This window comes from Pteropus medius, unplaced genomic scaffold (genome assembly GCF_902729225.1).
Source record: "Pteropus medius unplaced genomic scaffold, Ma_sr-lr_union100, whole genome shotgun sequence".
NCBI lineage: Eukaryota > Metazoa > Chordata > Mammalia > Chiroptera > Pteropodidae > Pteropus > Pteropus medius.
In genome coordinates, this window is record NW_024344378.1 from 9,854,600 (window position 1) to 9,878,947 (window position 24,348).

The 24,348-nt window shown below is 35.4% G+C and overlaps 2 protein-coding genes across 17 annotated transcripts in view; one reads left to right on the top strand and one right to left on the bottom strand.

Annotated features, from left to right (window-relative positions):
• Positions 1 to 24,348, bottom strand: part of ATRNL1 (attractin like 1) — a 627,375-nt gene that overhangs the window by 592,771 nt on the left and 10,256 nt on the right. For 15 of the 16 annotated variants that reach the window (XR_005654640.1, XR_005654641.1, XM_039871115.1 and 12 more), the window contains exons 2-5: positions 13,556 to 13,639; positions 12,317 to 12,430; positions 9,442 to 9,570; positions 8,380 to 8,588 (exon numbers count right to left, since the gene is read on the bottom strand). Coding sequence is in view for 14 of the 16 variants with exons in the window: in XM_039871115.1 (XP_039727049.1) it covers positions 8,380 to 8,588; positions 9,442 to 9,570; positions 12,317 to 12,430; positions 13,556 to 13,639 (536 nt within the window). In the remaining 2 variants the exon portion in view is untranslated. Of the gene's footprint in view, positions 1 to 8,379; positions 8,589 to 8,778; positions 8,847 to 9,441; positions 9,574 to 12,316; positions 12,431 to 13,555; positions 13,640 to 24,348 lie in introns of those variants that run through there. The other variant, XM_039871121.1, reaches the window with a different exon arrangement.
• LOC120609742 (translation initiation factor IF-2-like) overlaps positions 1 to 24,348 on the top strand; it is a 449,818-nt gene that overhangs the window by 413,294 nt on the left and 12,176 nt on the right. The window lies entirely within an intron of this gene.

Genomic DNA, 24,348 nt, shown 5'->3' on the forward strand with positions numbered 1-24,348 from the left:
ATGGAGTTACTTTATATCATTTAAAACAGAAAAAGAAACCAAAAATGATCCAGTCAAATAAGGGATTTTGAGGAGGATAACTCTTGCTCCAGAATTTTAGAATTATTTTCAATACAGTTTTGTCTCGTACCTTCAATTCATATTTAATGTATGCCATCATGAAAAAAATATTTATTTTACTATTAAGGTACATATTTAAAAGGTCAAATTTTATTTTCTCTTTGCAGCTTTCAAGTGAGAACATTACATAAATACTGCTAACTTTGAACTATATCAAATGCAGGCTGTTAGGTTGCAGTTCTGTAAATAACTCTAATACTGCAGATACCACATTTGGTATTTTAAATAAACCTAATAACAGAAAAAAATACATATACCCTCTAACTGTTAATATGGCAGTTAGATTTCTTTGGCTGTAAGCCACAGAAACTAATTTTGGCTAGGAAAAATAGAAATTTATTGGAAAATATGAGGAAATTCAGAGAATTCTAAAATGAGCCTGAAAAATCAAGCTTAGAATAGACAGGTATCTGGATATATCGTCCCATCAAGACTACTCTCAATGAGTGAAAGGCAATTTCCCAAAAAGAAATTAAATTGCTGACAGGAAAGGGAAAATATGCCGAGAAGGGAAATTTTAAGAGAAGTATGTGTAACTTACTGTAACATTCCAGAAATTGTATGTTGTAATATATGTACTGAATGTGAGGTTCTCCAAAAACACGCCAAACAAGGTAACATCACTGCAAGAGTCCTACCTTCTAACATCATTAGAAAAATTGTATTTTGATTCAGTATCGAGATTATTCTAAACATTTTCTAGGCCATTAAAACCAATCTCCAAAGGCCAGGTATCAATTTCAGTGTTTTTTAAATATCCACAGCTGTTTTGACAATTTTTTAATTTTATAGTACAGTGAACTGTGTGAGTGATAAACATCACACTAAGTCTGTTCCAAGAATGCTTGGTTCTCACAGTTTACGTCAATGATGCTTCTACAGGGTGGAAAGAAACTGCCCTTTTGTTAGTGAAGATCAGTGGTTTCCAACTTACTATTTTTGAGTTGTGGAAGGCCTAAAACAAAGTTTTGTAGACTCTAGTTCTGGTTAGTTGAAGATGACAAATATAGCATTAACTAGCATTGAGAGCAGGTTATCCTACTTATCTAAGTCAGAGGCAACAAAAAACAAATGGTTGGAGATATTTAACATTAGGTAAGCGTCTATAAGGAAGGAACCTATGCGTCTAGTACAGAGTACTCTGTGAATTGTGTTGTGACTTACAGCTCAATCCTTTGTTCTACTCTCTCTCTATGTCTATCCACTTCCCTGGTAATCTCATCTGATCTCAGTACCATTAATAGTTTCCAATTTAATATTTTTACGTCAACCAGCTACAAATTTATAGCTACAGTAAAGACCTCTCCCCACGAAATTCTAACGGCCTTTTCATCATCTCCTCTTAGATGTCTAAAAGACATCTCAAACTAAACATCAAAATCAAACTGAACCTCTTTCCTAAAATCGTCCTCATATCAGCTGATGACAATTCCATCGTACTCCAAGATCAAAACCAAGTCAGCATTTAAAAAAAAAAAAAAAACAACTCAGAGTATATCAATCGTCTGCCCAAAATTATTTAATGGCTCCGCATTTCACTCAGGGTCAATGTCCGATCCTTGCAATGGCCTACAATGCTAAGGCTTAGCCGATCTAGCTCCATTCTTCGCATCCCTCTGTCACTCCAACTCCATATCCCCAGTCGCCTCCGTTGCTCTGTAACTTCTCTGAGCTCGTATCGGACGACTCTCCCCCGCGGTAACTCGACTGCAGGCACGCTGGCCTTTCTGCTCGTCCTTGCACACGCCAGGCATGCTCCTCGCTGAGGGCCTTTGCGGTGACAACTCCCTTCGCTAGGAATGCTCTTCTCCTAAATATCTGTATGACCAACTCCCTCGCTTGTTTCATGTCTTTGCTCATGTACTACCTTCTCAATATGGCCTAACCTAACCTTTCTCTTCTAAATTGTAATTCCCATCCCCAAATCTCTCTCTCCCCCTTTCTCGGCTCTCCTTTCTTCTTCCTTTGCACTTATCCCTTTCTAATATACTATACTTAATATAAACACGTTATATTTATTATCTGTCTAACTTGACTGAAAGATCCACAAGGATCTTTGTTATCTTTGTTCCACAGTTTATCCACAGGACCTAGGATAGTGCCTAGCAATTAAAAGCTCAAAAAATTGTGTTATACAAATGAACACGATAAACGAATGAATTAGCAAGTAAGGCTTGTTGTATTCCTAGAGCTAGTTTTATTTTTAAACAGTCACCTTTTCAAGTAGGTTAGGAATAAAGACTTAATTTTATTGGCTCTTGCAAAAAGTTAGATCTGCCGTTTTTGCTAGGTAGAGAAATGAACTAAAAGAGAAGAATTTAATCTAGTATACTACATGTCTCTTGTCTCTTCAAAAAGTTAAATAAAGAGATCATGTTTATTATTATTAAATTTCTAAAGGAAAAATATAAGCTATCCTGTGAAATTCTTCAAAGCAACCTATATTGTCATGAATATTTATACGCTATCCTAAAGTAATTGTTTCTTAATATGTTATATGACTAACCCAGAAAAAGATATTTTAGGATAAAATATTCATGAGTTTGAGTTTAAAAAATTTTCATATTTTTCTAAAACGAACAAAATTATCAAGCTTTTACAACTTAAATAATACATGGAGTCTAAGTGTGTGTTCTGATAGTCAATACTGCCACCCAATGGCAAATACTGAAATCTAAAACCAAAGGATTGAATGAAACAAATACAAGACAAAGGATCTAAGAACCAGATGCTCAATTTCTATTTTCTCTCAATATTTAAAATTATGTTTTATATATCAAGTAAATTACATCACTTATTGGAGTACTAGGCTAAGACATCTGTATTTGAATGTCCACATATCACTATACTACCAAACTAATATATGTCTAATTAATTCCTTCAACTGAAAAAGAAAAAAAAAATTGAGTGGCTACTACACATCAGGCACTACCAGAAGGTGCTGGAGATACAAAGGTAATCAAAACATAATCATTCTTAACCTCACGAAGTTTATATTCCAATAGGAAAGATAATCAAAGAATCGCACAAACATAAATATGATAAATGCTATATATTTAAAAGGCATCCATCCTATAAATGCATGTAACAAGAGGATTTGACCTAGTCTTACAAGGTAAATGAGATGAAGCTTTTCTAGGAGTAAGTTTAGAATCAAGGAAGGCCTTAAAATTGTAAAGGACAAAGAACATACAGAAACTGAAATAGGTCCAAATAAAGCATGACTTTAAATAAAGAATCAAAGGCACTATACAAAACTATCAAATTACATGATTTACATATTCAGGTACTGTCTTTTAATCAATAATTTAAAGGCTGAAAACAACCAACTCCAATCCTTACGTGAGAACTGTGTCTGAACTGGATTGAAAAAGACTACTGAAAACAAAACATATCGTAAAGACATTTAAAAGGATCGAACAATAGGAATGAGCAGGACATTCTGGAATAGGAAAGAGACAGGGACAACTTCAAATGGCTAAGTAATGATCTTGTATATAAAAGATGGAATCTGTTTTTTATTTCTATAGAAGAGGAATAAAATGTTTTGTCGTAATGGATTAAGAAAAAATTGTCCCCGGAAGCCTGCTGGTTTGTCTTTTTAAACTCCTGCTCCTACCATCTACTCCACGTAGCAAAGTTTTTCTGAGCAGACATTAGAGAGCTACTTAGCCCATTCCTTGTCAATTACGGCAGCAATCTATACTTTAAAATATTTTATTTAGATTTTTATTTGTTTAGGAGATTCCAATCATTTGAATCCTCTTCTCACGTTTGGGAAAATCTCTTAATGTGTGAATTTTTTTCAGAAGCAGGATCCCTTCCCACTATACAAATCAGAAAAGTTAAATTCTCTATTTCTATATCTCAAGGTAGCAAGGTGTAGGTAAGAGCTAGGTTTAGCCAAGAGATGCTACCAAGCAGGACTTCGAATCTGCAGAAGTGATACAAAGATGTGGGGACAATATAGGATTCTTTCTATCCACGCCTGCGGTATGCAGTATCCACAGTGAGGATGTCAGTGGTGGCGGTGACAGGAATATCCTAACCAACTTTCCCGTGGCTCCATCTTTGCTGTGATCCTACCCACTTAGATTTCTGTTGTACCCAACCAAGGTTCTGTTTCCGACCAAGGTTTTTCCAGTCTTCCCATCTCTTTTGTGAGCTACTCAATAATATCCTTCTGTATTAATTAGGGTACAGGTTAAGAGAACTAAAAATAAGTTGCTTAAATAAGCTAAAAGTTAATTTCTCTCTCATGAAACATTCTAGAGGCAAGTGGGCAAGTGCTACTGGTTACTGTAGTTATTGCCCTTTACTGGCCACTGGGGAAGACCTTGATATTCTAAAATTCCCCATGGCACTTTCACGCACAACCTATTCACCCAACTCCAGAACAAACGCCAGACTAGCTGCAAGGAAGGCTGAGAAATGTGGTTCCTAGTTAGAAGGTCACGTGCTGAGCCAAAAAGCTGAGTGAACTCTATTAAAAAGAAAGAAATGCACTTCTGGGTATTTATCCAAAGAAAACCAAAACAATAATTTGTAAAGATCTATGCGCTCCAATATTCATGGCAGCACAATTTACAATAGCCAAGATATGGAAGCAACCTAAATGTCCAACAGACGACTGGATAAAGAAGTTATGGTTCAGATATACAATGGAATATTACTCAGTCATTAAGAAAAAAATGAAATCCTACCATTCGCAATGACATGGATAGATCTAGAGGTTATGCTGAATGAAAAAGGTCAGACTGAGAAAGATAAATATCATATGATTTCACTTACATGTGGAATCTAAGGAACAAAAAGAGCAAACTAATCAAAAACAGACTCACAAATATAGAGGACAATCTGGTGACAGCCAGAGGGGAGGGGGATTGGGGGGCTGGAAGAAAAGGGTGAAGGGTTAAAGAAGTACAAATTAGTAGTTGATAGATGGTCACGTGGATGGGGAGCACAGCATAAGGAATGTAGTTAGCATTAATGTAACGGCTAGGTGTAGACCCAGAAGAAAGATACAGTAAACTATATAAATGTCTAACTAATGTACTGTATTCCTGAAACTAATAATAAAATTAAATTTAAAAAAAAAAGGGAAGAATGAATGCTGGGAGACAGTATTCTCTGGTATACCTTCCAATAACTACCTTTTCTGCTCAAGTAAGCCAGGACATTTCTGTTGCTTACGATCAAAGCCTTCAAGTGATTCAGATTATTTTTTAAGTTATGTAAGAGAGAAATCTGGAGCCACTCTGTTAAGGAGCTGATTAGAGGGTGGAGGAAATATCACACCTTGGAGTCTGCTTTGAAAATTAATGTTCTACTGTATTCTTTACATATGAACATAAATAAAATTTGTTACATCTTGATTTCGATGTCTTCTAAAAAATTCTTCATCTATCCCAATGTTTAGAAGTCATATTAAAAGAAAAAATGCTTTTCAAAGTTGCCTTTGTCCCTCCTGTGACTTGTTAAGACTTAAATTGTGTTATGTGAAAAATGTCACAGAAGCAAATGAGTCCACATAGTTCCCTAACCTTTAATTAAGCTAATTAATACGCATATATCATTGACGACTATGCATTATGACAAAACTAAACATTATACAATAAACTTGTGTGCTTTTCAAAAGGCTGCAATTGGCATTTTCTATATCCTCTATTATTTCAGCTTTCAGTCTCTGTAAGTGCTTTCTACAAGAAAAGGGGGCAATCGACTTTAATGGTGCCGTCTATCCTTAACACACACTCCTATGCAATTTGGAAAAGTGCTTCGAATGGTAAAAAGATAAAAACAGATAGTTAAGGAAGAAAGACTTAGATGAGAAAGTTCAGAGGGGTAAAAGCATATGATGGCTGAGCAAAAAGTCTCAGGAGGTGCTACACAGAAAAACTAAATTCGGAAAGCAAGGAGACAGAAAGACCAGGTGGAACAAGCACCAGAGAAATGTCAGGAAGGGAATCTAAGACTTACTATAAAGCTAGGCTTTTCCTCTCTGTTCTCTTAATAAAATCTCAATTTCTAGAAAGGAACACTTACACTTTCTTGTATACTAGCATAGAACCAAACAGAACAACTAAAGTTAACCAATATAAAAGGATAAAATATAACAGAGCTAGCAACAATCTCTTATTTTTAACCAAAGAATCCAGTTCCAAATACATTAAAAAAAAATCCTGCCAGATTTTGAATTTCATTAAGATTGCCTCCTTAGCTCTCATTTTCAAATACCTCTAGTCCTTTGATCATTCCCCAGATGTCCTAGAAACAAATCTCTTTTTTCCCCTCAATGATTCCTACTCATTCTACATATCTGAAATAAAAACCTCATTTTCCCCCTAATGATCTTGGTCACAATCCTAACTACTTTAAGCTGTGCTTCCTTCAATACAGAATCAGGGATCGGGTCTAAGGCTCAAAGGAACCAACCGGCACATCGTCTATCTTGAAGCAGCATAATATCTCTTTCGCCAAGCACTCCATCCTCAAAACACCGACATCAATTCAGAGATTGATTCTTTAATTATTAAGAATTAATAATGGTATAAAATGTGTCTGATTTCTATATATTTGATAATTTATAAAAAACATCTCTCTCTACATATAAAACTATTCATATTATCACTTTGCTTTTGCTCCCCATTTCCATCTGCTTAGATATATAAGAATCAAGAATTTTTATTATTTGAGGCATTACTGAAGAGAATATGTGAAAGGCCAGTGAACAAAAGACAGAAAAACAAAAGATAACATCTTGAACCAGATCTCTATTACAAAACTTCCAGAAAATAAAGCATTTCAAAGGACTGATAAAAGTAAAGAACAAAAAAAGGCAGATATGTTCACAGAGAACAGCATTATACAAAAGTATACCCTCTTTGCTTTCAAGACTGTTGAAATAAAACGGAGACTAACAGCAGTTGAAGAGCAGTTTGAAAAACATTATGCTTATAAGTTGTACCTCCCTATCTCGGGCCTTATTTTAAATGTATTCTTGATATATTATTATCTCCTTAGAAAAGGACATTATTTTAGTTTCAAGACTGAAATTAAAAAATATATGCCTCAAGACACTTTTTAGAAGGTCACAGATTATTAAAATAGCCACTTAATAAAATACATGACCATATAATTAAGATACTGAGAAATCTGTATCTGTCATCATCATCAATGCAATTCAATAAGTAATCACTGGCATTTTGTGTGGTTGGAGCAATTTTTTTTAATGAAATGACGTGGGTTTAAGATGGGATCATTTATACAAAGCCTAAAAGAATTCCTTGAAGTATTCAGCATACTCAATAACATGTTTTTTTAAAAGTTATCTCAAGAATGATGAATACAACTTATATACTAGGACCATATTCCCTTTGGTTTCTACTTAAATGGGGTTGATAGCAACAATCGCAACACTGTATTATTACAATATATGGTCATATAACTTCAGAATATGTATTTCCTGAGTCAAAGTTCCCTCTACCAACAGGATTAATATCTTGGCACAAATTAAGCTCTCAATATGTAAATACAATTAGCACAAAGTAAGCTACAGATAGGTAAGTATATGGATAGCAGGCCTACCTCTTCATTTAATTCCACAATGACAAAATTTGCAATTTAATACCCAAATACTTAAGTAAACTAAAAACCAATGTAATCTAAAATTAATCTTTAATAATAGATACTCATTAATAATGTTTAGAAATTCTTTCCCAGGAATCTTTTGCAATGAGCAGCTAAAATAAATACTGTATCTTCTACTTTTAAAAATTTTATGCTCTTTTAAAAATAGCCACAAGAGGTCAGTCTTTCCTAAGATATAAGTTTAATTTGCTGTAATACCTTGAAGATTCGTATCTATTTTTGCAATAAACTATTTAAACTATTTACCCACCAAAACTCAAATCTAAATGCACCATGCATTAAATTCATAAATTCATCAAATCTTTAAGGATTCAACAAAAAAATTACAAACGATCTTAATGATCACATACCTACAATTTAAAAAGAGCTTCATATATAACTTCACCTGATTCTCAAAACAGCAGGTAAACAAAATCTTACCAATTCTATTTGTGAAGAAGCACACTATTAAGAAGTTAACTGGTTGTTAACTGAACATTCTAAAAGTAAAACAAATAACGTGAGATTTGGGTGTTGCAAACAATAGCAAAACAGATGACTGCAGATTTGTTTTAATCTATCAGATACATAAACGAATGTTTCAAAAGCCATCACACCATACAATCTTACCTTGCCAGCTATCATTGCAGACACACAGTTTTTCTCCTGTTAGGTCACAGTAACCATGATCTGGACTACCGCAATTGGCTTTACAGTAAGGAATGTCACACGCTTCACCCTTCCAGTATTTGTCACATTCACAATATACTTGACTCGGAACAGAGATACTAGTTGTACACTTCCCATGACCGGAGCAATTGTTAGGACAAGAATTGATTCTGTAAAAGATAATTCATATATATTCAAATTCAAGATAATTGAAAAATAATTTGGGTTGATAAAAATGAGCTTTATCATTTTTATGTTGTCTTATATACTGCATTTAACACAATTTCACAATGAGACTTCTACTAAACTGTGTACCCTTTTACCCCTAATGCAATTCGGTTACATTTACTTGCAGTTGACCTTAGTTCATCCAATGAGTTTACTTGGCTACCAAGACTCCAAACTTCCAAGGACCACACACTCAACATCTGCAAGATATGCACAGTTCCAAGCAGAATGCTTTATAAAGACTTAAGTACTCAAATGTTTTGAATATATATTTTACGGAAAAAAATTAAATTCATGAATACCTGAAACTATATAAGAAACTACATAAGAAACCAAGATATAACTTGGTTATATAATATTTAAACAGCATGCTATCACCTACATACGGTTATATAGAAATGAGATGTTTGTCAAATTTTAAGGCCTCTTAACCAATTACATTCTACTATATATTTATGCTCTTTGCACAAATACTTCAGACAAATTAATCTTATAATTGCTGATTCTAAATACTTAATGACTTACCAACAAACAATTTTAAATTTTGTAAATAAATTTCAATCAAATTTATGCGAGCATAATGTCCTGAGGCTTAGAATTTATCCTAACACAAGCTTAGACAGTATTTTGAGGCATGTTATTAAGGTTTTATGTCACTTAGGAAAAGATCCTATATATTTTTAAATGTAACGCACTAGATCGCTCCTCCTATATAAGACAGTTACAAAAACAATAAACTCTTTTAAGTCAAATTATAAGAATCACCACCAAATGGAATTTTAAAAATATACTTACGAATAAAAAATGTTGAAACCAGTTAGATTATATGCAGCATCACTAAAAAAATGTAACAGTGCATAGCCAGATGTTGTAACAACTTCAGGCACAGTTTCATTTCCCCTTATTTCAGGGACTATCAAACCACTATAAGAGAGAAAAATTGAACATTGTATATATTAATATACATAATTGTTAACCACATAAAATTTACTCAAAAATATTCTTCTCATAGTCACCAAGTACCATGCTGAAATGAACACCTAGAAGGAGGATAAATCTAAAACGAGTTTCTATCCATTTCTCACCCAATTAGGTCTACTGCTGCCAACAAGCTGACACCTACTCTCTTGCCACCACATTCCTTCTTATAGTCTTACATTTAGATGACACTGTCCCATTTTGCCCTGTTGTCCTGCTATCCGTCCTGTCAAAATACTATAGGGTGGGTTTTTACTTAACTCATATATAAATTTTCACTTAAAGCCAAGTTCACTTTGACCCAGGGCCCCCAAAGACTAGGAATAAAAGTTAACTAGTAAAAGACAAGCTCTCCAGGGAACTTTTAAAAGGTTAGGGCTTTGATAAGAAATTAATGTGACTTCCAGAGAAAAGGAGGGGCACTAGAGAGCGAGTCTGGCCAATGATTCCACCAATCATAGCTGCATTGTGAAACCCCAATAAAAACTTTGGACATCCGTAGCTCAGGTGAGCTTCCTGGATGGCGATACACATGGATGTGCTGGGAGAGTATCACGTCCTGAGGACACAGAAGTTTCTTTATGACCCTCCTAGGCCTCTCCCTACATGTATCTTCATTTGGCTGGTTCTGATTTTTATCCTTTATAATAAAATTATAATGATAACTATAGTGCTTTCCTGAGTCCAGTGAGTCATTTTAGAGAATTATTGAACTTGAAAGGATAGCATGAACCCCTAAATTTGTAGCCAGCTGGTCAGAAGGGTGAGTGGCCTGGGGACCCCTGAACTTACAGCTGGTGTCTGAACTAAGGATAGTTTTATGGAGGCCTGTGCTCTGAACCTGTAAGTTTGGCCCAACTCCAGGTAGTTGGTATCTGACGTCATTGCAATAGCCTATATTTTATTCCTTCCTACAACCCCAGGCTTATGACAGTCTCTGGAATTGAGCAGGTTTTCAAATGTTTGTCAAATAGCAAATACTTATGCAATTGGAATAGAATGGACAATTAGATTTGGAATTCTTAGGAAGATAAAATACAAACAGTTTAGTTTTTAAGTCAGGAGACTGTCAAAGTCCTAATCCTGGCTCTACCACCTAGTATAAAACTTAATTTTTATACTAGGTGGTAGAGCCAGGACTTAATTTCTCTGAATCTCAACTTAATTTCTCTGAATCTCAACTTTCTCAACTGTAAAATGGGGATAACAGTAATTCTTCCACAAGATCCTTGTAAGGATTAGATGACATTTAAACTGCCTACTACAGTGCTTAGCGTCAAGTGGATATTCAATAAACATGACTTTTCCAACTCCCTCAGGATAGCTAACAGAAACACTTGCTAATGAAAAGTCACTTGTTCTACCTCCATAATCATATATTAAATCCCATCCTGCTAATTATCTTACAAAAGGTTCCTTTCGTGTCAAGAAAAGGGTTGGTAAGAGTGTTAATGGACCACTGTTAATTAATGCAAAGTCATTACAACTACTAGAAAAACAGTGAAAAGGCACACATCTAAATGATGGTCAGTCAACAGTGTCATAAAAATAGAGTAATAATAGCAGAGTGACATCTAAATTGCTAAAAATAAAGGTACAAACTCAAGATCTTATCTAACCGTCACGATGAATTATCTTACAACGTAATTATTCACAAGGCTACTCCATTTTCTATTGCCCTTAGATGAAGGGCTATTCGTAGCTAACCATTTACATAATTTTCAAACAATTCAAATATTAAGTTCTAAAAGTATTTTGAGCAATAAGAATATCACAGAACAAGTGCCTAAGCTCCCAAGGAGTCACTCTAAATAATCATTTGAAAATACAAGTCCGTACCTGTTTGTGCAAAAAAATAAAAGTTCACATTTCTGATAAACAGAGTATTTGCAACATAAATAGTGTAAATAAAAAACAGAAAATTTTATCTATATTTAACAATAAACTTTTATCTATGTTTAAATTTTTAACAATGACTGAACATGTAAGAGACACTGTATAAATAAAAAAATAAGGAATACTGTAATGAGTAACTGAGCAGTAATCATATCAGTTATAAAAAGTCTACTCTACATGGTCAAAATCTTTCCTGTCTAATATATTTTATCCTATTCACAAAACATTTTATAATAATTCGTACATACATACATAGAAAAGATTTTTAAATTGATACTGAAAATGCTACGATTTTCAAATTAAGTCTGACTACCTAATAAAATATTTTAAAGTCACCAAAATTCTCAAATTTTGAGAAGTGAAAGACACAGCTTCTTTATTAAATCATTACATAATGCATACCTTAACCTTTTTTAATGAATTTAAAATTATATCATTTTACTAAAATAGACAACTATAAAATATAGATACCTATTTATTTTGTCAGCTAGAGCTCACATAGTCAGCTAGAGCTCACATATTCAAATCGCTTTGAAAGAATAAACAGTATACAGCCAGAATAAAGGATCTTTAAGAAATCTATATTTCTAATATAGTACTTATGTTTGCTATATCAATATTTACACTTTATATTTATACCTAAGTTGAAAGTCACAGTTGCAAAATAGTAGTATAACCATCTTTGAAATTACACCATCTATATCTCTGCAAAATTGTTGTAGTACAACAAATTAACAAATTATACATAGTTACTTTTCTACAACTCTAAGCTCATCACTTAAACATAATTACTCACCTAAGTACAGCTATTAAAGGTGCATATATTGAATCTCCATCATAAACATACATATGATCCCAGCTACATTCTGTAGCAAAATGATTGAATCTTAATCTTAATACTGCATTTGGACTGAAAAAATTAAAATATTTTTAATTAATATGTAATATGCAAAGCACAGTCTGAAGAAATCTTAGAGCATTTTATTAAAAACCTATTTATAGATAATTTTGTTACAAATCGTTAAGTCACCACTGTAAAAGATTTATAAGTAGTCATAGCCAATTCGTAAAACATGACCTGCAACTTCCAAATCTATTAACAGGCCATACATATGTAACATCAATTTTCTAAAACTTAGTCAACAGGAAATGTTCTAAGTTTTCATTAAGATGAAGATTACACAGATTGTATACACTATTGAAACTTTACTGAACTGTACATTTAATATGGGTGCATTTTATTGCATGCAAACTGTACTTAAATAAAGTTGATTTTTAAAATTCAACACTCAAGAAGTTTCCTTATTCCTATACAACATTTAACTAGAGGCCCTAATAAGATCTTCAAATTTTAATTGAAAGGTCTCAATATACTATTAACAAATAAACAAAATGAGACCAAAGGTACATAGGGAATTTATAACTTTGAAGTTCTAAAACATTTCTAAAATAACCCCCCAAAAAACCAGTCTTCCAATTACACTCTTTAAAAATAATAAAATGATACGAAAATTATTCATATCAACTCATTTATAATCCAGTCATAATAGGTTCAAATAGATAACTTCGGTCTCAAGCCCTGATTATTGAAAAATACCTCTAAAATGATAACTCTCTCTTCTACAAAATGTTATCTTTTTTAACATCTTTGGAATTAAAATACTGACTAGTATGAACCAATGGCATAATTCAGTATGGAATATTTTTATATACTTTATGGAGTTTTCAAATTCCATAATAAGATGCTTAAAACAAGTCAAAAATGCCTGTTTTATTTAATGATGCACTAACATAATTCAAAAATAAAATATATGGAAAAATCAAACTATAATCCCAAGGGAAGGGATACTGTAATTTATATTAAATGTGATATCTAAAAGTTGTAAATCCCATAAAAATATTGTGAATGTTTTCCAATAAGAAGCAACCGAATAAGCTACATAATTATAAGGTTGTTATATTTTAATACTTTAACGTTGATATGATCCCTTCATCATTTCAAAAAAAAATAATTTAACCCAAACTGTATACTTACTATCCTTCGATTAGCCATGTACATTTAGTTTTATACTTATAGTTAATTGGACCATCTGTTAAATATCCAGAAGGTTCTGTTAACCTAGAAAACAAAATCATGACAATAATTACCTTAAAGTAAATTTAAGACATATAAATAATAACATAAGAAAATTAAAAAGACTAAACCAAAGGAATGGGATGCAGCAATTTCCAAAAAGGAAACTTTATTCAAAACTTACAAAAACTTCCAAATTGCCATATACCTCTCTACACCTCAAAAGAAATTTATTTTGGATTACTTTAAGCCTTGATGCATTATGACTGTTTCATTTTACGTAAAGGGAAAATGCACTGAGAAAACTGAGTATTGTATTGATGGGTTGAATGTCGATGCAAAATAGATTAAGCTAAATTTCCTCTGCACAAAAATTAGGTGCAGGCCAAAGAAGGAAAATCAAATACACTCTGAAAGATGCATATCTGTGGAATACAGAAATAGTATATGTCATACAACTTTCAAGAGTTACACTGAGAGCTATATTTGTTTTTCATGTACCTGGACTGCTAAAGCAGCCATCGCCAGACTTACTAAAGTTCGGCTACTTGTTTTTATTACCATTTTCTCTTGTCTACTTCATACCTAGTCCAAGAACTCGATCGATTTTAAAAATAAGGTAAATCAAAGGTTTTATAATTATCTTCTATTTTAAGCATGAAAAAAAGATAATTAGAAAAACTTTTTCAGATTTTCAGAATTCAAAAACATTTAAAACAAGATGCCAATTTACTTCATTTTGTTCTTCTTAGCTCCAGCCCAATTATTTTATCAACAAAAGACCATATTTTAAATAATTAAAATAGTTTCTCTTAGTCTTTATACATGTATATATGCATATGCACACATCCGGGCTTATCAGTCTTTATATATTCACATATACAATTTACATATATACACACATAGATATCAAGGTCATCATCTAGTTTTAGATAAAATTAAATGTCCCTTGTATCACAGAGTCTTAAAAACATCAACGGGGAAAAGTTTCATTGACCTAAATCAGGGTTGACAGAAAGATGAGTCAATATGAATGTTATTTGTAAATCATTCATAATCCCTGCCAATTACTTTGGGCAATAAATGGGTTAATTCATATTTGGATATGTTTTGAAGAACAACAAATTCCAATGTTCTCAAATTAATGAAATAATAAACTGAGCATTTTCTATGCGTCAGGTGCTATTACAAGCACATTATGTGTTACCTCATTTAAAAATCTCAAAAACATATGACAAAAATGGAAACACAGTTTAAGTAACAGGTTAAAAAACTTGTCCTGATTTTTCACTTCCAATAATACCAGAGGCAGTAAGTAATTCAGACAAGCTCTCCACTAAATACAACTTAAAAATCCAAAGGACGTATTTGCACACCAATGTTCACAGCAGTATTCACAGTGGCCAGGACATGGAAGCAACCGAAACGTCCTATGATAGATGATTGGATAAAGAAGCTGTGGTACATATATACAATAGAATATTACTCAGCCATAAGAAGAGATGAAATACTGCCATTTGCAACTACATGGATAGACCTTGAAATAATCATACTAAGCGAAATAAGCCAGACAGAAAGGTTGAAAATCACATGATATCACTTATATGTGGGATATAAACCTAAAAACAACAAATGAATAGAACAGACAAATAGAGACTCATGACATGGACAATGGACTAGAGGTTACCAGTGGGGGCGGGGGAGTGGGGTAAGGAGTAAAAAAAAAAAAAAAAAAAGAAAATGTTAAAAATTTTTAAAAAGAAAAAAAGAAAAAGTAGACTTCAGAGCAAGGAATATTATGAGAGATACAGAAGGACATTAAATAATAGTCAAAGGGTCAATCGAGAAGACCTGTAGAATTTTACACACACAACTGCTGCATATAACTTCTTACAAGAACACAGGGAGTATTCGCCAAGCTGGATCATATGATGGGCCATAAAATATGTCTCAATAAATTTAAAAGAATTGAAACCAGAAAAAAAAAAAAAAAAAAAGCTAAAGGACAATTTTAAATTCTTAACAACATCTTATAAGTAACTAAATGGTAAGATTTACTACGCCAAGATCCAGAAGTGGCAAATTCTTTCAGAGGAGCCGGGCATTCAGAACTGCTTTTGCTCTAGAGAGATTTGTCTTTAGAAGACACTGCCAAAGGCTGGGTGCTTTTGGCAGCCTCAAGGAGGGAGGGAGTCAAAAGTTGGAGACAATGGCCCACAAATGGTAGGGGCTCAAATAACATGGCACTTTGAATTGGGACACAATGGCTTGCAATTAGGTTAAGGCTGCACCAGAAGTAAACTAGCCCTTACATGAGTTGCAGCCTAAATACGAGTCATATAAGTGGCAGAAAACCCCAAGATTTACAATTGCTTTAAGGAGATACCGGAACTGCTAGTATGCCAAGGCTCCTAACAGGTCACACAAAAAATACTCTCTAAAGAAAAGTAACATTATTCTAGGTCTCAAATTATTTCTACCAATAATTTTTTCAAGTAAAATGTCTAGCATGATCAAAAATAATTAAGCAAAAATAATTAAGCATAGAAAACAACAAAATAAGAACAAATAGACAGAAAGAGACCTGAAGATATTTCAATTATGGAGATTATCAGATGTGTCCTATAAAACGAATAGGCTTTACTAAATTCAAAAAGACAAAAGACAAGATTTTAAATTTTGGCAGTTAATTGAAAACTTTAAAAAGTAACATAGGATATTTGGAAAAAAAAAAAAGTAATGAAAATTCTAATCCTGAAAATCACCCTAATCAAAATGAAGAACTGAATGGACAGGTTTAACAACACACTGAACACTGCTAAAACACGATGAGAGATCTGGAAGATGAGTCTGTGAAAATACCCAAACTACAGCAGAATGACTGAAGATTCAACTTGTTAAGTTTCGGTCTCTGCACCAAGTAAACCTCCAAGGAGCTGAGACTATAGTTAAGGGCAAAGGAAATATAGAACAGGGAGTGGAAGAACCAAACCGCAGATGTTAATTACGGTCTCATAATAAGCTGCAGAAACAAAGATCGTATAGCTTTGCAAAGTTTCTATTTACTTGTTATATGTATATATTCTCACTTTTTCATTTTATATGCAAGTTGTGGTAAGTTAACTTTACATTTAGACTTTAGATAATGGAATATCCAGTGTGACTATGATTGAATATGAAGATTAATGCAACCAATGATAGCTACAATGACTCACAGAAATGTATGTTTCCTCGTTTTTGACAAAAGATGAGAATTTCTTTGCTTGGAAGTGTATTTCTTTGTGTAGAAATATAGTGTTGTTTGGTTGTTGGGGAGTTCACATGTTTAAAAGGAAGCATACAGATGATGAATAATCAAAGGGTAGACTATGCCAGTGATCCATCGCGCTTCTCATCTCAAAATCCATACTATTTGCCTACTCTGTGGCAATGGATCTGAGTCCTATAAACATATTTTCTTTGCCAGATGGCATGATGTTAAGCTGGCATGCTTTGTCAGTAGAGTGCACCAGAGAGACTACAGGAGAGAAGTATTTTGCTTCCAATGGACTTACTCAACAAGCTCCTGCAGCTAGCTGGCTTCTCCTTCACTAGGCTCTACAGTACAGGATGGCCATCAGCACCTAGCCACCCACAGCTCCCCCCAGCCCTTCCCTTCAGGCAATTTTGCACCAGAGTGCCTCCAGCAGAATACTGCCCTATGAATAGCTTTCCCCAACATCCTATCAGGGAACCATGGCAAGTTCCATAGGGCACAGAGTAAGCCGCAACCAGGCCCTCCCAACAAGGTCTCAGGCCAGGAGGCGGGGCTCTTTCTGAAGTGCTCTGTCTCACCTATCATTATGGTAGTGGTTGTTCCTTATGTCGACTATTGTTGTATTTTCAGAGTTCTCTTTACTTCTTACGAGCCAATTTCCCATTACTCCAATCCCTATTCAAATTACTGTGTGATTCTCTTTCCTGATTGGATCCAAACCAATCAATAATGAAAATCAAGGATATGCAAAATGAAATCACAACATACCTCTATGCACCCAACGAAATGGCTACAATTTAAAAGATTGGTTGATAAAATACTGGCAAGGATGTGGAGAAAAAGAATTCTCATAGGAATAAATCATTACAACAACTTTAGAAAGTGATTTGGTATTATCTTGCAGAGTTGAAAATAGACACATCTTAATGTAGTGGCCGGCAATGTCTGAACTGCATCCATATCCTCGCAGGGCCCATTAGCATTTCCATACACTCCAACCCAACTTCCTCAGGCCAGCACCTGCGTCTTTGTTGAAGGGCCCCGTTCTGACTGCTGGAACCCACTCTTCCTGTGCACGTGGTGGGCTGAAAGCGCCTGCAAATCCACATCCTCCCAGGGGCAGCCCTTCGCCAATGAATGATTTGGTTTAAAGAATATAAATACCCCAAGCTTCCTTACCCTCTTTGCTGGGATAATACTGAAATACATTTCCCCCCTAGCATTTTCCTGTGGGATTACGCTCCAGCCACCCCCCGTGGCAGCTGACCTGAGAACACATCTCATCTTGGCTCCTTCTCTTCTCCACACCACTTTTGTCAGTGTCCCTGCATCTCTCAAATATACCACATGTGCTCAATTCTTATCTCGGCATCTGCTTCAGGGTGGTGGAGGGGAGGGTGACCAAACTAACAATTAGTATCAGGAAACAGGTCTTAAGGACGAGATTCTGGGGCTGGACCACTCACTGACCAGAGGGCAACAAGAGCCACACTGAGGGTGGCAGACAGAGTGGTAATAGACTATGGCATGCTACAGCACGCTATAGCATCACAGTGACAAAGACTGTCACTTGCGGGGAATTAAGATGGGATACCAGTGGAAGGTGACGCACTGACTAATAACAAGAGGGTTATGCGATCTCTCTCCCATTTGAGAAATATACTAGCAAGGGCAATTCTAAGGGGTGTAGAATTAGTTGACTGCTGTTAAAAGCCACTGATATGCTAAAGGAAGAAACCCTTAGCAGAGTGCCTCTAGCGAGACGCTCCCCCATGAGCAGCTTCTGCCAACATCCTGAGACTGAATTCACCCACCACGGTTTTAGATACAGTGTAAAAGCCAAGAGGCTCTGTGACATTTAAAGAGACTCTACTCGTGAAGCCAGAGGGGAGATCGAGCTCAAAAACAGGGCCAAGGCCAGACCATGAGAGGAAGAGAATTACTAAGAAGTTTAATTCACAGCCCTGCCAAGACTTCAGTGCTAAAGATGGTGCCCCTAAGAGGAAGGAAACCCTGACACCTAGGAGCCATCTGGGTGGATGCTCTCGAGAACCTTGAACCCCAGATTTTTTTTATAACATTTTAGGCCTCTAAAAGTCTTTCAGGAGCAGGGGCCAACAGTGAGAAATATAAATTCCCACTTTCTTTAAATGAATACTTGTTCTTAAACGATAGCAACAAGTAACACCAGAATTGCATTAAATCAGTTTAATCAATCAATGCCAGCTGGCAACAGTCATCATGCCTCTAAAAGCCATGCAATTAGTGGCAGTGACCACACACACCCAAAAAAAGGTAAATTAATAATTTCCAAACGTCTGAAAATTAAGCGATAGATTCTAAGTCACAAGGGCAATTAGAAAATATTTGAATGGAATACTAAAACCACAGCATATCAAAATTTATGAGATGAAGCTAAACCAATATTTAGAAATAAATATATAGTTCTAAACGTATTAGAAAATTGATAATCGATTATCCAAGGTTACAGCTCAAGAAGCTAGAAAAATAGCAGAAAATTAAACCACAAGACAGTATAAGGAAGGGAATAATAAAGAACAGAAATCTCTGAAATAGAAAAAAAGTCATATAATAAAGGAAATTAATACAACTAAAAGTTGGCTTTATAAAGACTAATAAAATTAATAACGCCCTAGCAAAACTAATCATGAGAAAAGGAAAATACTAATTTCCATTATCAAAAAGAAAAGACAGACACAACTACTGATGTTACAGAAAGAATAGGACATTAAGGACAATTTCGCATCAATGAATTTAACATTTTGGATGAAATGCAGAAATTATTTTAAACGTCTAACTAACCTGACAAAACTAACACAAGAAAAAATAAAAATTACAAGTATCCCTCATACAAAAATCCTAAACAAAATGTTACCAAACTTAATCTGGTATGTATATTGAAAGTATATGAAAAGAATAACATATAACATTATTCCTGGAAGAAGCATGTGTAAAGACTTAGCGGCTCATAAAATAGTATGATATGTTTGGGGAATTCCAAGTCATTCAGTGAATCAATGGGGAAGGTCTAAAGACAGGACTACACAGGGTAGTCCATGTGTCAGTGGTTATAAGAATGGAGGTGATGAATTTAACAGTTATTCAAATTGGTTCAAGGAGGGAATCCATAAATTTAACTGCACTAATCCCTGGAGCAAGTAAAATTTACCTAACTTTTTTGCATTTGTTACAAAATCATTTGCCGAAACAGTATAAAAATCATCCTATGCCTAACATAAAACCCCAGGATAAAAAAAAAAAAAAGACAGAAGGCATTCCTCAGAAACACTGAAAGGCAAATATGAACAATCCCTGCTGCCTGAGGCAAAAAATTAGGGTAGAAGCAAAACAAGAGATACACCAAGAGCCTGGGAGGAAAATCTGGAGAATTAGATTCTTTGAAGAATTAAGACACTGAAAAGCTATCCTGTGTGTGAGCCTGGGAACTTGGGAGGCCACGTGCACACCCAGGGCAGACTCTGTGCTCAGAAAAGACCTGAGAAGACTCTACAGTTTCACCTCTGGCTAATTTTTAGACTCCGAGCAAGAAGGAAGTGAAGGCGAAGGCAGAGTCATAAACGACCTGGGCAAGCCCCGAAGGAGTCAATCTGCAAAGACTGGGAGAGTTCTATATTCTCTCTTGGCTCCAGGAATTCAAGATCCATGTTAAAACACCACAAGCTAAAGGAACACTTTAGAGACCACACACAACAAAGAATACAGTCATCACAGAAATAGTTTAGAAAAGTTGCTCAACAAACTTACAACTAAAACCCGCATAAGCAATAAAAATGAACCCTGAGAAGGGGGAAGAATCTGACTTCATGTTACAAAAGAGTCATATGTCCAAGCTCCGACAAAAAACATGACAAAGCATGCAAAGAAACAAAGAAGTGTGTTCCATCCACAGAAGCAGAGAGACTGTCCTTGAGGAAACACTGGACTTCCCAGACAAACTAAATTAACTATTTTAAAGTACACTAAAGAGCTAAAGGAACCCAGAAAAGGATGTATCAACAAATAGAGAATATCGGTAAAGATTTAGAAATTTTAGTTCACAACTTCAAAGTCATTATCATTTCCATTTTTTCAAAACGCTAGGTAATACAGGGGAGAATCCTGTGTAAAAGTTTCCTTTGGATCTATCTAAGCCTGGAGTCCATTCCTCACTAGGAAGAAATCCTTCTCCCTAAGTTTCTAACTTATAGTTGCAGCAAATCCTTAAAATCAAAATACTGCTAATTTAAATTGCAAAAACTTCCAAAATCAGGGCTGAACCTAATGATACAAAATTACCAAACATATATTAAGACTGTGTGATAACAGTTTAGAGCCTCAGGGACTTAATAATTTTAAAAATTCTAATCTGTTTCATGGCCCTACCCAGCTACTTCTATTACAACTTCTTCTATGATACAAGAAGAGTAGTAAATCCCATTCAAAAAGCACCTTAATTTATAGTCATAAGATACACAGCTCTTTTTATCTGGAAATTTGAGAACAGGCAGCCTTGCTTTGCAAATTGTTACCTACAATATAACCCATCTTCCTAGTAGGGAATACACCTCCCAAATTACACACGACGAAATCGTCTCTTCTCTCTACTGCCAAGGGGGTTTCTTTCTCCAAAACCCTTCTATTTCCCTAGCACAGCACCTTCTCCAACCAGCCGGCTCTCGTCCTACGTTTTCAACTCCTTACCCTTAGTTTAAATATATCTCCCCCCACCCCCACCCCCACCCCAAAGAAGCATATACCCTTAGGAGCGACCCCTGTCTTATCTCCCAGCTATAAGAGGTGATGTGTAGAAACTGTGTGCTTCCCCACCTTGGCTATACCGCAGGAGTACACAAAACTACCCGCTCCGTCCCGTCCTTCACAACGTCAGGGGCACAATTACACAGACTTAAAAGCAAACTCTATTCTCACCGCAGCCCCCGATCTCCTTCTCAACCTCTACCCCCCATCCCCAGCCTAATGCCCCTACCGGCCTCCACTTCCTGCGAAGAGGTTTCCTCTACCAGACACATGGGCGCTGACACAAACCAAGATAAACGGGATGGAAAACTCATTCTCACCACCAAGAGATAGGAGTGAGGCGGGAGGCCTGCCGCTCCCGCGATAAGAGCAATTCTCCCTTTGTACTTTCCTGATCTCTTCCTTAATTTCGACAACCTTCCCCTCCATGTCCCTGGAGCAAAGTACCCCTGCTACACACTCTGGACACCTTCGCAATCTGAAACTGCTCCCCTTCTAAGACTGAGAAGTCTTCCACTCCAGGACCACACTCTGACCGGAAACACCCAGGTTTCAATCTTTTCCCACCTTCTCACTCCTGGTGCCCTTCCATGGCAACCGTGTAGAGATCTCCAGAAATTAGGCAGCATCTAGTTCAGCTACCTAAAAGGTAAAGCAGGCTTCTTACGTAACTACTATTTCTAATGTTGTTTCTCCAATGCATTCTAAATTTCAAACAATTAATTTTTTTTTTTTTAATTTTGCCACCCTCCTGTTCTTGAATTGAGAACCATACTGACATGTTAATCTAGACCAGGGTTTCATAAATAACTGGCCTAAAGCGTGTTTGTGTAAATGAAGTTTTACTGGAACACAGCTACACCCATCCGTTGACAAATGTCTCAGATCACCAACATGCTGCAAGAACAGGGTTGAGTAGTGGCAAAGGGACCATCTGGCCTGCGAAGCCTAAAATATCTACTATCTGGCCCTTTACAGTAAAAGTTTGCCAATCTCTGCCTAGATGCCTGTCACGTGCCCATATGCCTTGCCGATATCCGGCTGCAACTGCCCCATCTGGAGCACCTGATCAAATAACCAAGCCTGGCTGTTTGTAACAGGAGTGGACCCTGACTAAATGCAGGAAAACCAACACAAACATTAAACAGAACCAAAATTAAATCAATCAAAGTTCTGTTCTCTATCCTAGCTATGAATACAAAATTTGATTAAGACATTATAAAAATAAGAAAATTCGATAGTTTTAATGTTTCAAAGTCTCTGAAACAATAAAGCTTTTTATCAGAGAATATGGTTTTAGTGCTGGCATAACCACTCTACAAGGAATCGGCAGATCCGCTCAGGGAGGGTCTTGATGCACAGTTGCCTTTGTAAGCCATCCTCCCATATTTTAAAGTTTATTGATTTTCCTTGGCATTTATCCAAAGAAAACCAAAACGCTAATTTGTAAAGATCTATGCGCCCTGATGTTCACAGCAGTGCTATTCACAATAGCCAAGATATGGAAGCAACCTACATGCCCATCAACAGACGATTGGATATGTAAGTTATAATTCATACATACAATGGAATGTTACTCAGCCATTAAAAAAAAAAAAAGTGAAATCCTACCATTTGCAATGACATGGAGGACCTAGAGGTTATCATGCTGAGCAAAATAAGTCAGACAGAGAAAGATAAATACCATATGATTTCAATTATATGCAGAATCTAAGGAACAAACAAACAAAAAAACAAACTAATCAAAAACAGACTCACAAATACTGAGGACAATCTGGTGACGGTCAGAGGGTAGGGGAGTTGCGGGGCCTGGGAGAAAGAGGTGGAGGGTCAAAGAAGTATAAATTAGTAGTTGAGAGATGGTCACAGGGTGGGGAGCACAGCAGAGGGAGTGTAGTTAGTATTAATGTAACGGCTAGGTGTAGAGCCAGAGGGGGTATCATTTCATAAAATAAATGTCTAACCGATGTACTATACACTTGAAACTAATAATAAAATAAAATAAGACGTGGGGGGAAAGTTTAATGATTTCTTTTTAAACAAAATGGATGACGAGGAACTCTAGGTTACGCTCGTTGGTATTAATTTTTCTCCTCTCTGCACACTGATACATTAGTGTATTGTATTATTGTGTTGAGTTGCATTTCTTGTCTCCTGCATAATGCATTCTGCACTCCCCACGCCTAAGTCTGCATTCTCTGCCCACCTGATCCCACACACACTGACCGGTATTTGGGTTTCATTCCTGTAATGCAGTGCTTCTTACCATTTTGAGATCTGATATCACTTTTAAGAATCTTGCAAAAACTACAACCTCCCGCCTAGAAAAATGTATATAAGTAATTTTTTTATGTACAAATATGAAGATTCACTAACCACTCACACTCCATCCAGGAACCTGATGTTAAAAACTTCTGTTATATTACACATTTGAATTATCAGCAAGCTTATAGAAAAATAAAATATTGCTACATCCTAGAGAACTGTTTGATAAGCTTAGACTTTTCTTTTGGTATTTCCGCATACTGTAAAATGTACCCATTAGTATTAACTTTGTAAAGGACAAGTAAGAACTATGCAGAATATTCTTTCCACTGAAAAATGAAAAAGACATGACTTACATGAAAGTAAAAGGCAAAACTTTAGAAGAGCTTTAAGAGTCTCGGTTTGGTCACTTAATGGGCACGTTACTCAATCTCACTCAGCCTCAGATTCCTTG